General features: G+C 51.7%; 1 protein-coding gene across 1 annotated transcript; it reads left to right on the forward strand.

The window, feature by feature from the left end:
- Window positions 1-851: 851 nt before the first annotated feature.
- On the forward strand, window positions 852-16131 carry LOC121007551 (eukaryotic translation initiation factor 3 subunit C). Its single transcript, XM_040439575.1, has 21 exons — window positions 852-969; window positions 7297-7425; window positions 7507-7572; window positions 7654-7843; window positions 9390-9515; window positions 9636-9696; window positions 9778-9890; window positions 9988-10112; window positions 10338-10506; window positions 10598-10701; window positions 10787-10928; window positions 11015-11140; window positions 11354-11447; window positions 11541-11728; window positions 11810-12034; window positions 12140-12503; window positions 12580-12739; window positions 12822-12887; window positions 13447-13534; window positions 13832-13997; window positions 15946-16131. The coding sequence occupies exons 2-21, from the start codon at window positions 7325-7327 to the stop codon at window positions 16029-16031; spliced, it is 2760 nt and encodes a 919-aa protein (XP_040295509.1). The 5' UTR covers window positions 852-969; window positions 7297-7324; the 3' UTR covers window positions 16032-16131.
- The last annotated feature ends 154 nt before the right edge of the window (window positions 16132-16285 follow it).

Here is a 16285-nt window from a genome sequence, read left to right on the forward strand (position 1 = left end):
TACCACTTCTCTCCTGTGTATGTACACTGCACAGTACCACTTCTCTCCTGTGTATGTACACCGCACAGTACCACTTCTCTCCTGTGTGTACACACACCGCACAGTACCACTTCTCTCCTGTATGTACACCGCACAGTACCACTTCTCTCCTGTGTATATACACTGCACAGTACCACTTCTCTCCTGTGTATACACACACCGCACAGTACCACTTCTCTCCTGTATGTACACCGCACAGTACCACTTCTCTCCTGTGTGTACACCGCACAGTACCACTTCTCTCCTGTGTATGTACACCGCACAGTACCACTTCTCTCCTGTGTATGTACACCGCACAGTACCACTTCTCTCCTGTGTGTACACCGCACAGTACCACTTCTCTCCTGTATGTACACCGCACAGTACCACTTCTCTCCTGTGTGTACACCGCTGTCGGGCTTTATATAAAAGAAAGGATCAAAGAAACATTTTCCGGACCACACGACCCCTCATCCTGGATCCGTCTCTCTCTTTGTTCTGCTGATAACTTGTCTATAAAGTTTTGTTGCCATAGAAACAATCAGTCGTCACCTTCTGAGCGCCAGTTCTATAGCTTACAGTTTCACCATCGCCATATTCTCGTGGCCAAACAATAGCTGAATAAGAGTCTCCAACAAAATGGCGGCTACCGCATCTTGGATAAAGGTTGTCAGGACATTTCTGCCGTCACCTCCATAAAATATCCTCTTTGGATTCTAAGTAAACCTTTACATATACGAGTGTTATAATTACCCGGACTTGATAAAGCCTAAATACTATCATACTGTCCGCAAAGCACGCTGGGGAATGTAGTCCAAGAAAGCAAAGGACAGGAAGTGAGAACAGCTTCCGGTTTGCGTATTGCCGGGTCAGCGCATGCGCACTCTTCTCCTCGTACAGCCTTTCTGCGCCAACCCTAGCCGAGCCTGCCGCGTGTGTGCGGCTCCTGAGGTGAGTGCGGGGCGGAGGGGCCGGGCGGCGACAGAACCGGGGCCCGGACCGGCCTGCTCTTGTACCCGGTCTGGGGCCTACCGGGAGGGATCTATTGGGATCTGGGCCTGGAGCGGAGCAGCCGCAGGGAGGCCCCTGAGAGCAACATGGCGGAATCAATATGGAGGCAGGAGGGAAACATCTGTGTGTACAGGGCACTGGCTGTGACACTGAGCCCAGGAGCTGACAATCTATACACTGTGTATGTGACACTGAGCCCAGGAGCTGACAATCTATATACTCTGTGTATGTGACACTGAGCCCAGGAGCTGACAGTCTATACACTGTGTATGTGACACTGATCCCAAGAGCTGACAATCTATACACTGTGTATGTGACACTGAGCCCTGGAGCTGACAATCTATACACTGTGTATGTGACACTGAGCCCAGGAGCTGACAATCTATACACTGTGTGTATGTGACACTGAGCCCAGGAGCTGACAATCTATACAACCTGTATGTGACACTGAGCCCAGGAGCTGACACTCTATATACACTGTGTCTGTGACACTGAGCCCAGGAGCTGACAATCTATACACTTTGTGTATGTGACACTGAGCCCAGGAGCTGACAATCTATACAACCTGTATGTAACACTGAGCCCAAGAGCTGACAATCTATACACTGTGTCTGTGACACTGAGCCCAGGAGCTGACAATCTATACTGTGTCTGTGACACTGAGCCCAGGAGCTGACAATCTATATACACTGTGTATGTGACACTGAGCCCAGGAGCTGACAATCTATACACTGTGTATGTGACACTGAGCCCAGGAGCTGACAATCTATACACTGTCTGTGACACTGAGCCCAGGAGCTGACAATCTATACACTGTGTCTGTGACACTGAGCCCAGGAGCTGACAATCTATACACTGTGTATGTGACACTGAGCCCAGGAGCTGACAATCTATACACTCTGTGTATGTGACACTGAGCCCAGGAGCTGACAATCTATACACTGTGTATGTGACACTGAGCCCAGGAGCTGACAATCTATACACTGTGTATGTGACACTGAGCCCAGGAGCTGACAATCTATACACTGTGTATGTGACACTGAGCCCAGGAGCTGACAATCTATACACTGTGTATGTGACACTGAGCCCAGGAGCTGACAATCTATACACTCTGTGTATGTGACACTGAGCCCAGGAGCTGACAATCTATACACTCTGTGTATGTGACACTGAGCCCAGGAGCTGACAATCTATACACTCTGTGTATGTGACACTGAGCCCAGGAGCTGACAATCTATACACTCTGTGTATGTGACACTGAGCCCAGGAGCTGACAATCTATACACTCTGTGTATGTGACACTGAGCCCAGGAGCTGACAATCTATACACTCTGTGTATGTGACACTGAGCCCAGGAGCTGACAATCTATACACTGTGTCTGTGACACTGAGCCCAGGAGCTGACAATCTATACACTGTGTCTGTGACACTGAGCCCAGGAGCTGACAATCTATACACTCTGTGTATGTGACACTGAGCCCAGGAGCTGACAATCTATACACTCTGTGTATGTGACACTGAGCCCAGGAGCTGACAATCTATACACTCTGTGTATGTGACACTGAGCCCAGGAGCTGACAATCTATACACTGTGTATGTGACACTGAGCCCAGGAGCTGACAATCTATACACTGTCAGCTCTTGGGCTCAGTGTCACAGACACAGTGTATAGATTGTCAGCTCCTGGGCTCAGTGTCACATACACAGTGTATAGATTGTCAGCTCTTGGGCTCAGTGTCACAGACACAATCTATACACTGTGTATGTGACACTGAGCCCAGGAGCTGACAATCTATACACTGTGTATGTGACACTGAGCCCAGGAGCTGAAAATCTATACACTGTGTATGTGACACTGAGCCCAGGAGCTGACAATCTATACACTCTGTGTATGTGACACTGAGCCCAGGAGCTGACAATCTATACACTCTGTGTATGTGACACTGAGCCCTGGAGCTGACAATCTATACACTCTGTGTATGTGACACTGAGCCCAGGAGCTGACAATCTATACACTCTGTGTATGTGACACTGAGCCCAGGAGCTGACAATCTATACACTCTGTGTATGTGACACTGAGCCCAGGAGCTGACAATCTATACACTGTGTATGTGACACTGAGCCCAGGAGCTGACAATCTATACACTGTGTATGTGACACTGAGCCCAGGAGCTGACAATCTATACACTGTGTATGTGACACTGAGCCCAGGAGCTGACAATCTATACACTGTGTATGTGACACTGAGCCCAGGAGCTGACAATCTATACACTCTGTGTATGTGACACTGAGCCCAGGAGCTGACAATCTATACACTGTGTCTGTGACACTGAGCCCAGGAGCTGACAATCTATACACTGTGTATGTGACACTGAGCCCAGGAGCTGACAATCTATACACTCTGTGTATGTGACACTGAGCCCAGGAGCTGACAATCTATACAACCTGTATGTGACACTGAGCCCAGGAGCTGACACTCTATATACACTGTGTCTGTGACACTGAGCCCAGGAGCTGACAATCTATACACTTTGTGTATGTGACACTGAGCCCAGGAGCTGACAATCTATACAACCTGTATGTAACACTGAGCCCAAGAGCTGACAATCTATACACTGTGTCTGTGACACTGAGCCCAGGAGCTGACAATCTATACTGTGTCTGTGACACTGAGCCCAGGAGCTGACAATCTATATACACTGTGTATGTGACACTGAGCCCAGGAGCTGACAATCTATACACTGTGTATGTGACACTGAGCCCAGGAGCTGACAATCTATACACTGTGTCTGTGACACTGAGCCCAGGAGCTGACAATCTATACACTGTGTCTGTGACACTGAGCCCAGGAGCTGACAATCTATACACTGTGTATGTGACACTGAGCCCAGGAGCTGACAATCTATACACTCTGTGTATGTGACACTGAGCCCAGGAGCTGACAATCTATACACTGTGTATGTGACACTGAGCCCAGGAGCTGACAATCTATACACTGTGTATGTGACACTGAGCCCAGGAGCTGACAATCTATACACTGTGTATGTGACACTGAGCCCAGGAGCTGACAATCTATACACTGTGTATGTGACACTGAGCCCAGGAGCTGACAATCTATACACTCTGTGTATGTGACACTGAGCCCAGGAGCTGACAATCTATACACTCTGTGTATGTGACACTGAGCCCAGGAGCTGACAATCTATACACTCTGTGTATGTGACACTGAGCCCAGGAGCTGACAATCTATACACTCTGTGTATGTGACACTGAGCCCAGGAGCTGACAATCTATACACTCTGTGTATGTGACACTGAGCCCAGGAGCTGACAATCTATACACTTTGTGTATGTGACACTGAGCCCAGGAGCTGACAATCTATACACTGTGTCTGTGACACTGAGCCCAGGAGCTGACAATCTATACACTGTGTATGTGACACTGAGCCCAGGAGCTGACAATCTATACACTCTGTGTATGTGACACTGAGCCCAGGAGCTGACAATCTATACACTCTGTGTATGTGACACTGAGCCCAGGAGCTGACAATCTATACACTCTGTGTATGTGACACTGAGCCCAGGAGCTGACAATCTATACACTGTGTATGTGACACTGAGCCCAGGAGCTGACAATCTATACACTGTGTCTGTGACACTGAGCCCAAGAGCTGACAATCTATACACTGTGTATGTGACACTGAGCCCAGGAGCTGACAATCTATACACTGTGTATGTGACACTGAGCCCAGGAGCTGAAAATCTATACACTGTGTATGTGACACTGAGCCCAGGAGCTGACAATCTATACACTCTGTGTATGTGACACTGAGCCCAGGAGCTGACAATCTATACACTCTGTGTATGTGACACTGAGCCCAGGAGCTGACAATCTATACACTCTGTGTATGTGACACTGAGCCCAGGAGCTGACAATCTATACACTCTGTGTATGTGACACTGAGCCCAGGAGCTGACAATCTATACACTCTGTGTATGTGACACTGAGCCCAGGAGCTGACAATCTATACACTGTGTATGTGACACTGAGCCCAGGAGCTGACAATCTATACACTGTGTATGTGACACTGAGCCCAGGAGCTGACAATCTATACACTGTGTATGTGACACTGAGCCCAGGAGCTGACAATCTATACACTCTGTGTATGTGACACTGAGCCCAGGAGCTGACAATCTATACACTGTGTCTGTGACACTGAGCCCAGGAGCTGACAATCTATACACTGTGTATGTGACACTGAGCCCAGGAGCTGACAATCTATACACTCTGTGTATGTGACACTGAGCCCAGGAGCTGACAATCTATACACTCTGTGTATGTGACACTGAGCCCAGGAGCTGACAATCTATACACTCTGTGTATGTGACACTGAGCCCAGGAGCTGACAATCTATACACTGTGTATGTGACACTGAGCCCAGGAGCTGACAATCTATACACTGTGTATGTGACACTGAGCCCAGGAGCTGACAATCTATACACTGTGTATGTGACACTGAGCCCAGGAGCTGACAATCTATACACTCTGTGTATGTGACACTGAGCCCAGGAGCTGACAATCTATACACTGTGTCTGTGACACTGAGCCCAGGAGCTGACAATCTATACACTGTGTATGTGACACTGAGCCCAGGAGCTGACAATCTATACACTCTGTGTATGTGACACTGAGCCCAGGAGCTGACAATCTATACACTCTGTGTATGTGACACTGAGCCCAGGAGCTGACAATCTATACACTCTGTGTATGTGACACTGAGCCCAGGAGCTGACAATCTATACACTCTGTGTATGTGACACTGAGCCCAGGAGCTGACAATCTATACACTGTGTCTGTGACACTGAGCCCAGGAGCTGACAATCTATACACTCTGTGTATGTGACACTGAGCCCAGGAGCTGACAATCTATACACTCTGTGTATGTGACACTGAGCCCAGGAGCTGACAATCTATACACTGTGTATGTGACACTGAGCCCAGGAGCTGACAATCTATACACTCTGTGTATGTGACACTGAGCCCAGGAGCTGACAATCTATACACTGTGTATGTGACACTGAGCCCAGGAGCTGACAATCTATACACTGTGTCTGTGACACTGAGCCCAAGAGCTGACAATCTATACACTGTGTATGTGACACTGAGCCCAGGAGCTGACAATCTATACACTGTGTATGTGACACTGAGCCCAGGAGCTGACAATCTATACACTCTGTGTATGTGACACTGAGCCCAGGAGCTGACAATCTATACACTCTGTGTATGTGACACTGAGCCCAGGAGCTGACAATCTATACACTCTGTGTATGTGACACTGAGCCCAGGAGCTGACAATCTATACACTCTGTGTATGTGACACTGAGCCCAGGAGCTGACAATCTATACACTGTGTATGTGACACTGAGCCCAGGAGCTGACAATCTATACACTGTGTATGTGACACTGAGCCCAGGAGCTGACAATCTATATACTCTGTGTATGTGACACTGAGCCCAGGAGCTGACAATCTATACACTGTGACTAGTGATGAGCGGCAGGGGCAATATTCGTATTCGTTTTATTGCGAAAAATCTGTAATAAAAAAATCCGTATAATGCGAAGTTTTATGCGAAAAAAAGGTGTTGGTCAAAAACGAGTATATAGCTCTACAGAATATACTGCTATGTATTCGTTATATCGTATATTCGTCATATTTTCCATCTGAACAAATGATTCCTTCCTGCTCAAAATGCTTGTGGGTCAATGAGTCAGACCTACTCCTCCCCACAAGCGTCCCCGTCACCATGGGAACGCCTGGTGGTTAGAATATACCATCGGATCTGAGTTAGATCGTGAAAACTCAAATCCGATGGTATATTCTAACACAGAGGCGTTCCCATGGTGATGGGGACGCTTGAAGTTAGAGTATACCAACAGGCGCATACATACTGGACCCCTGCTGCCTGGCGGCACCCGACCTCTGACAGGGCACTGTAATCCACATAATTAACCCCTCAGGTGCCCCCTTCCCCCCCCCACTATTAAAATTATTCATGGGCGGTGTGCCCTAAACCCCCCCCCCCCCCCCCCCCTCACCAGTATTACAATCATTGGTGGCCAGTGCGGATCCCCCCCTCCGTATTAAACATCATTGGTGGCAAGAAGTATTGTGTCTGAAAAGGTTTTTAGCCTCTGGATGTAAATTAGAATGTTCCCGTTCAGTGACAAGAAGCAGAGATATTACAGAGACTCTTGGTTCTTCCGCAGTACCGAGTGACCTGCTCCAGCCGCCGCCATGTCTCGTTTTTTCGCCACCGGCTCGGACAGTGAGTCGGAGTCATCGCTGTCTGGAGACGAGATCCTGCCCAAGCCCGTGGGGGGCACCTACAACAAGCAGTGAGTGCCCTGGTCCTGGGGAGGGGAGGGGGGGGTCCCGCGGGGCAAGGTTCTCATGAGCTCATGTCTCTGACCATTTAGGCCGATTCTCCTGAGTGACGATGAGGAGGACACGAAGCGCGTGGTGCGCAGCGCCAAAGACAAGAGGTGGGTGACGCCGGGGAAATTCTGGGAGCATCCGATAATCTGGAATCTGTTATGAGGTCGGCCGTTTCTGGTTTTCCGCAGGTTCGAGGAATTGACCAACATCATCAAGACCATCCGGAACGCCATGAAGATCCGCGACATGACCAAGTGCCTGGAGGAGTTCGAGCAGCTGGGGAAGGCGTACATGAAGGCCAAGAACATCGTGGACAAGGAGGGCGTCCCCCGCTTCTACATCCGCCTCCTGTCCGACCTGGATGACTACCTGAACGAGGTGAGACCCCGAAAACCTGTGCTTGTTAAAGGGAAACTCCACCCATCGTTACTTTTGACACAGAATAGAATTATCTTCCTGCCATTGAGTTAAATTGCTGCTGCCTGCAATCACCACTAGATGGAGCTCTCTGTCTCCATTCCCTCTCTCTGTGGCTCACCCTGCCCCCGCTACTCTATTTTTCTAGGTAAGCTCATCCCTGACGCTCTCTCGCTCTCTCTCTGGCTCGGCCCCACCCTGGCCGCTCTCTCTCTCTCTCTCTGGCTCGGCCCCACCCTGGCCGCTCTCTCTCTCTCTCTCTGGCTCGGCCCCACCCTGGCCGCTCTCTCTCTCTCTCTCTCTCTGGCTCGGCCCCACCCTGGCCGCTCTCTCTCTCTCTCTGGCTCGGCCCCACCCTGGCCGCTCTCTCTCTCTCTCTCTCTCTCTCTCTCTCTCTCTCTCTCTCTCTCTCTCTCTCTCTCTGGCTCGGCCCCACCCTGGCCGCTCTCTCTCTCTCTCTCTCTCTCTCTCTCTCTCTCTCTCTCTCTCTCTCTCTCTCTCTGGCTCGGCCCCACCCTGGCCGCTCTCTCTCTCTCTCTCTCTCTCTCTCTCTCTCTCTCTCTCTCTCTCTCTCTGGCTCGGCCCCACCCTGGCCGCTCTCTCTCTCTCTCTCTCTCTCTCTCTCTCTCTCTCTCTGGCTCGGCCCCACCCTGGCCGCTCTCTCTCTCTCTCTCTCTCTCTCTCTCTCTCTCTGGCTCGGCCCCACCCTGGCCGCTCTCTCTCTCTCTCTCTCTCTCTCTCTCTCTGGCTCGGCCCCACCCTGGCCGCTCTCTCTCTCTCTCTCTCTCTCTCTCTCTCTCTCTCTCTGGCTCGGCCCCACCCTGGCCGCTCTCTCTCTCTCTCTCTCTCTCTCTCTCTCTCTCTCTCTGGCTCGGCCCCACCCTGGCCGCTCTCTCTCTCTCTCTCTGGCTCGGCCCCACCCTGGCCGCTCTCTCTCTCTCTCTCTGGCTCGGCCCCACCCTGGCCGCTCTCTCTCTCTCTCTCTGGCTCGGCCCCACCCTGGCCGCTCTCTCTCTCTCTCTCTGGCTCGGCCCCACCCTGGCCGCTCTCTCTCTCTCTCTCTCTCTCTCTCTCTGGCTCGGCCCCACCCTGGCCGCCCTCTCTCTCTCTCTCTGGCTCGGCCCCACCCTGGCCGCCCTCTCTCTCTCTCTGGCTCGGCCCCACCCTGGCCGCCCTCTCTCTCTCTCTGGCTCGGCCCCACCCTGGCCGCCCTCTCTCTCTCTGGCTCGGCCCCACCCTGGCCGCCCTCTCTCTCTCTCTGGCTCGGCCCCACCCTGGCCGCCCTCTCTCTCTCTCTGGCTCGGCCCCACCCTGGCCGCTCCCTCTCTCTCTCTGGCTCGGCCCCACCCTGGCCGCTCTCTTTCTCTCTCTTTCTCTCTCTTTGCTTGCCCCAACCATGAGCTGCTCTTTTACTCTTTGTGGCTTGCCCCAACCATAGCCCGCCCCCTGGCCGCTCTTTTTGTTGCCGTTCCTCTAATGCCCCTCCCTTTTCCGTCTTATTCTGCAGCTTTGGGAAGATAAGGAAGGCAAGAAGAAGATGAACAAGAATAACGCCAAAGCCCTGAGCACGCTGCGCCAGAAACTTCGCAAGTACAACCGCGATTTTGAGGCCCCGATTGCTGCCTATAAGCAGGTGAGATGACTGCTGTGACGGAGCAGGAGACCGCCGTGCGACCGCTATACAGCATGGCGTGTGCACAATGGTTCCCGGGTGCCGCTGGCGTGAATCTTTATATATTTTACCTTCTCCCAGAATCCTGAGGAATCGGCTGATGAAGACCAAGACAAAGATGAGGATGAAGATGACTCGGATGGTGAGCGCGCCGCCCGCCCTGTTTGTCCTGGCAGTTTTAATAGTTACTTTGACTGTTAATAACACGTTTCCTCCTCTCCAGCCTCGTCCTCCAGCGATGACGAGAAAGATGGAGGCATCAGCGCCAGCAAGTTCCTGAAGAAGACTGAGACCGCCCCACCCGACTCCCGCAGCAAGTTCCAGAAGAAAGCCGAGGTGAGGGGGGTTCTGGGTAATCCAGAAAGTCTGATCTCTGGTCCCACTGATGCCGGATTAACGGAATTGTTTTACATATTTGTAATGTCTGCTGCAGGACGCAGAGGATGATGAGGAATCTTCTGATGATGAAATCTGGGAGTCCGACTCTGAGGACTCCGACTCTGAATCCGACGACGAAGAAGGCAAATACACCACCCTGGCCGCCAGATTCCTCAAGAAGTGAGTGGACGGGGACTCCTTCACACATGGCCGGGGAGCGCTGTTTTACCATAGTTTTCTCCAGGGCTAATTTACCTACTAGTCCCCGACTCTGCAACCTCAAGCTGTTGTGAAACTACAACTCCCAGCATGCACACTTGCTTGGGAGTTGTACTTTCATCCTTGCACTAGTCTTTGAGGGTCTGGCCTGGTGGCTGCTGAGGCTCTGACACTGCTGCGTTGCAGGACGGGACCTCCGGGAGAACGTCCGACCACCGAGAAGAAGAAGGAGGAGAAGGCCAAGAAGAAGCATGATCGGAAAGTCAAGACCAAAGCCGAGGAGGAAGCTGAAATGGATGACAACGAGGGCGGGGGAGAGTGGGAGAAGGTCAAAGGGGGCGCCCCAATGGTTAAGGTGAGATTGTGGGAAGTGTATGGGGTGGGGGGGGTTCTGAGGGGGGGTTTCCGTCCTCTTTCCTCACCCCAACTCTTTCACCCCCCCACAGGAGAAGCCCAAGATGTTTGCTAAAGGTACAGAGATCACCCCCCCAATTGTGGTCAAGAAGCTGAACGAGATTCTTCAGGCCAGAGGCAAGAAGGGCACGGACAGGTAACAGGGGGCTGGGGGTGATGGGGGGGGGGGGGACCTCATTCTCAGGGGTCTCCCTCTTACCACGGTGTTTGCCACTTTGCAGAGCGGCGCAGATTGAGCTCCTTCATCTGCTCGTTGGAATCGCTGAGGAGAATAATTTGGGGCAGGGCATCGCCGTTAAGATCAAGTTCAACATTGTGGCCTCGCTGTATGACTACAACCCCAATCTGGCAGCGTACATGAAGGTAGTGTGCCTCCTACCGCGTGCAGCCCCGTGTGAGTGTCGGGCCCGCGTGCAGAATCCTGATCACATGACCTGTTAATCCCGCAGGCCGACATGTGGAAGAAGTGCCTGGAGTGCATTAACGACCTGCTGGACATCCTCTTCTCCAACCCCAACATGTTCATCGGGGAGAACATCGCTGAAGACTCCGAGAACCTCATCATCTCCGACCAGGTGAGCCCATGGTCTCCAGGGGTCGCCAGACTACAATTCCCAGCATGCCCTGACAGCCAGCCTTTATAAATCTGCGGGCTGTCATGATGTGCAGGACCAGATTGTAGCTACGTGGAGGATGTCCACACTCCGTGACGCCCACCGGAGGAGCGGGGGGGGGGCAAGAATTGGGCCTGAAGGGTGATGATGCAATGACTTCTCTCTCTCCTCCAGCCCATGCGTGTCCGCGGCTGCATCCTCACCCTGATCGAGAGAATGGATGAAGAGTTCACCAAAATCATGCAGAACACAGACCCGCACTCGCAAGGTACGAGGGGCCACATCCCAGAGGGGGGGCGGAGGAGGCCGCTTGGTGTCAGCAGATGATTCTGGAGATGTTGTCCCTTTTTTCATTTTGCAGAATATGTGGACAATCTGAAGGACGAGGCTCGTGTCTGCGAGGTGATCGAGCGGGTGCAAAAATACATGCAGGAGAAGGGCAGCACGGAGGAGATCTGCCGCGTCTACCTCCGCAGGATCATGCACACCTACTACAAGTTTGACTACAAGGCCCATCAGAGGCAGCTCAGCACCGGCCAGGAGTCTAAGGTGACGTCTCCCTGACTGACAGCAGGGGGCGCTGCTCACTGTCCTGGCCTCTTTACTTACGGTTTCATCTTCTCTGTGCAGTCTGAACAGGACCAGGCCGAGAACGAGGCGGAGGACAGCGCCGTCCTCATGGACAGACTCAGCAAGTACATCTATGCCAAGGACAGGACGGACCGTATCCGCACCTGCGCCATTCTGTGCCACATTTACCACCACGCCCTGCACAACCGCTGGTTCCAGGCCCGAGATCTCATGCTTATGTCTCACCTGCAAGACAACATCCAGCACGCCGACCCCCCTGTGCAGGTGGGCCGTGATACCAGGGATGCCCCTTTGTCCCACTGGACTATCCTGTGCCCGACTCATCGGTTCCCGGACCCCCTATAAACTCGCTCTTGTATTTGCCCCCAGATCCTGTATAACCGCACTATGGTCCAGCTGGGCATCTGCGCCTTCCGTCAGGGAATGATCCGCGACGCGCACAACGCCCTCCTGGACATCCAGTCCAGCGGCAGAGCCAAGGAGCTGCTGGGTCAAGGTCTGCTGATGAGGACCATGCAGGAGCGGAACCAGGAGCAGGAGAAGATCGAGAAGCGGCGACAGATCCCCTTCCACATGCACATCAACCTGGAGCTGCTGGAGTGCGTCTACCTGGTGTCCGCCATGCTGCTGGAGATCCCCTACATGGCCGCGCACGAGTTCGATGCCCGCAGGAGGATGATCAGCAAGCAGTTCCACCACCAGCTGCGTGTGGGCGAGCGGCAGCCCCTGCTGGGTGAGTCTTGTGGGGGTCCGCCGCCTCTGTAAGATGTGTGTGCGCTCAGTTCTGACTGTCCATTCTCTGCCCCCAGGACCCCCAGAAAGTATGAGGGAGCACGTGGTGGCCGCGTCCAAGGCCATGAAGATGGGAGACTGGAAAACCTGCAGGAACTTCATCATCAACGAGAAGATGAATGGGAAGGTGTGGGACCTGTTCCCAGAGGCCGACCGTGTGCGCAACATGCTGATCAGGTGAGGGCGGGGTCCTGGTGGTGGAAGGGCCCCCGTTATACTGGTTAGACTGGGATTTGATGATTTCCCCTCTTCCCTGCAGGAAGATCCAAGAAGAATCTCTGAGGACGTATCTGTTCACATACAGCAGCGTGTACGACGCCATCCGGTGAGACCCCAACCTAAGCTTGTTGTATGACTACAACTCCCAGCATGCTCTGACAGTCAGGGCATGCTGGGAGCTGTAGTTGTGTGATAGCGGTATTTCCACAGGTTGTACAGATCACTGCTTCAAGGAGTTTACTAGTTTTATATATATATATATATATATATATATATATATACCTGTATGTATTTAATGCTGCTTTCCCACTATTTTCAAAATCTGTGCTTGCTGCCAGTGAATGGAAAGATTCTTGTTTACCTCCAGCGGCTGAAAACCCATCCTGACCTAATTCTCCTCGCAGCTGAGGGCTTCTTACAGATCTCTCGTCTGGATGGTTTGTTACAATGTATCAGTGCAGGTGAAATGGATCTCTTTCTTTGTGTATAGACTGGATTCATTGTCACGCGCCTCAGCTCAAAGGAGTATCAGGTGGATACTGGAAGGAGTCAATTCACTGACAGCAAGCAGTTGAGGAATTGAAATGCAGTACAAAGTTTCATAATGCTTCATTTGAGGCCGGTATACGACTGCATTACCGGGCTGACCGCCGCTCTCCCCTCAGGATGGGCATCCTGTCCGACATGTTCGAGCTGGAGATCCCCGCCGTACACGGCATCATCAGCAAGATGATCATTAACGAGGAGCTCATGGTGAGTGCCCCCCCCCCTCCCCCATCTGACCGCCCGCCCCCCAACGTGAGCAATACAAGTTCTGGCTGGCCTAAAATCTCCATCTTCAGCGCCTGCGCGGTGCTTGCGTTCTGGGACGTGTCATCGTTACACCAGACTCTTTATCGTCATCACTTACAGGAAACGACCGCCCCCCCCCCCCCTGCATCCTATAAGATGTGAGGGGGATGTCCACCTGCTTGCTGACTGTTTCCATCTTATAGAAAGCCTGTACTGACCCTCTTCCAGCCCTGACGATTCCTTCTGCCTCCCCTTTAGGCTTCCTTGGACCAGCCCACCCAGACGGTGGTGATGCACGGGACGGAGCCCAGTTCCCTCCAGAACACCGCTCTGCAGCTGGCGGAGAAGCTGGGCAACCTGGTGGAGAACAACGAGCGGATATTTGACCACAAGCAGGGCAGCTATGGTGGATACTTCAATCGCGGTGAGGAAAGCTGTATGCGCTGTAGGCTCCTGCTCGTCGTCCCTTACCTTCATCTGTATCCCTCATCCTGCCCGGAGCGCTCCGCCTGCTGCAGTACTACTACCTCCAGCATGTCTGGCTATACTGGAAGTAGTAGTAGTGCAGCAGCGGGTGGAGGGTGACTGCTATAAGGGCCTCTCTGCATGCAGCCTCTGACCTTCTACATCCATCCTGCGAGCGGGTCACGGCCGGAGACCTAAGGGAAGCATTAATGCAGCGCGCACCCCACTTCCTGTATTGGAACCACTGACTCCCTGCAGTGATCTCTGATGCAGACCTACAATTCTCAGCTGTTGGGGAATGTTGGGAGTTTTAGTTTTGCAGCATTTAGTGGAATTCTGGACAATCCCATTCCTGTTTCTCACACCCGACAAACCCCGGGTCCCTGCAGTAAGTGACCCTCCACCCTGGACCCCCTTCAGCCAGTCGGAATTATACAGAGTGATCACATGACCCCTTGAGGTACCCCAATGTCTAGCGATGAGGGCACGAAGGTCCGGTTGTGCTGGATTTTCCTGCTCCTTTGTTTCCTTATAAGATAAGCGGCGCCGCACACTCGGGTGTCTCTTATCTGTTCCCCTGTTGAAACATATTTGTTCGCCTGGCTGCATCTGAGCATACAGAGGAGACATCTGTGAGAAACCTCGCTTTTAGGCACTGGTCAATAGGGGAAGGTAAAGCTACAGGAGACTTCTTGGTCCTGCCTTAACCCCTTCCTGACCTCTACAGTACATTTACAACGGAAGTCCGGTCTTTAAACATGGCGCACACTCGTGAGTGGGGGCGCCATAACTGCCGGGTTTCTATAAAACAGCAGAGGCCTGGGGTTAATGTCTGCGATCAGCGGTAATGCCGATCGCGGACATTAAACCTCTGTAGGAGTGCTAAAGCCCGAAGCCGCGTCCTTCCCGGCCCAGGCCATCTCCCCCTGGCTGAGATTGGCCTGAGCCTGTACTAAGCTTTCAGGCCTAGTCCTAGTGTATTCCAATGCAGGCCTTTAGGGGGCAGCACTGCACTGGTATAGCATCAATTCACTATTCTATAACCAATATCTAATGATTAGATTTAAAAAAATGTAGCAATTTAATAATATAACAATTAAAATGACCCCCTTTCCCTAGAATAGAAAAAAAACAAAAGAAAAAAGAAACCTCATGGTTATCACTAGATCTGAAAATGTCCAATTATCCAATTTTTTTTTTTGGGGGGAGGTGAAGTGACAATTATTCTTAAAATAAATAATAATTTGTCCCATACGGAGGAATGGGGGGGGGGGAATTAAAATTGCAGATTAGCCGTTTTTGTTTTTTTTTGTCACTCCCCCCCCAAAAAAAAAAAATTGAATAAAAAGTGATTAAAGTCTTTCACGCTCCAAAATGGTATCAATAAAAACGACAGATCGCCCCCACAACGCCGTAAAACATAAGTGTCAAAGGTTACGGTGGAATTTAGGGATGAAAAGAAAATAATGTATCTTTTTTCAGTATTAAAACAAAAAAAAAAAACTATATAAATGTGGTATCGCCGTCATCGTACGGACCTGGAGAATCGAGGTAACGGGTTATTTTCACCGCCTAGGGAACAACGTAAAAACAAAACCCGTAAAACTGTGGAGGAATTAAAAGTACAACTTGCACCACAAAAAACAAGCCCTCCTACGGCTATGTGAACGGAAAAATCAAAAAGTTATGGCTCCAGTTAGACAGGGAGCGGGAAATCGCTGGGTCCTAGGGGATTAGTAGGAGCCGCCTGTGCACAGCTATCGCTCCCGACCTCCCCCCGTACACACACAGGTTGGGCTCAACCAAGGAGGCAGGTGTTTTCTATGGGCAGGAAGGAATAGCCCCCTCTAGTGGTGGAGGTCCCTGAATATTTATTTATATATTTTTTTTTTCTTCTAATTCTCCAGACCAAAAGGACTCATACCAGAGGAAGGAGGGCGGCTACATGCGGCGGGGATACCGGCGGGACCAGCAGAATCAGAGCAACTACTGATCCGTCCGCCATCATCCCTTCTTCACCAGATTCTCCGCTGTTATTTTTATTTTATTTTTTTGCCATCATGTCTATTAATAAAGGTATTGGCGTGAAGGCGTCTCCGTTTCCTCATCTGTTCACTAGCACCAGTAACGGGAACCTGAGCGCTCTCCTTAAAGAGACAACAGTATAGACCCCCCCCCCCCCCCCCCCCCCCATAGTACTGCAATACTTCCCCTTAAAGGGGTTGTCTCATCTTAGACATAGGTGGG

Source organism: Bufo bufo, chromosome 7 (genome assembly GCF_905171765.1).
Source record: "Bufo bufo chromosome 7, aBufBuf1.1, whole genome shotgun sequence".
In the NCBI taxonomy this organism is placed as follows: Eukaryota; Metazoa; Chordata; class Amphibia; order Anura; family Bufonidae; genus Bufo; species Bufo bufo.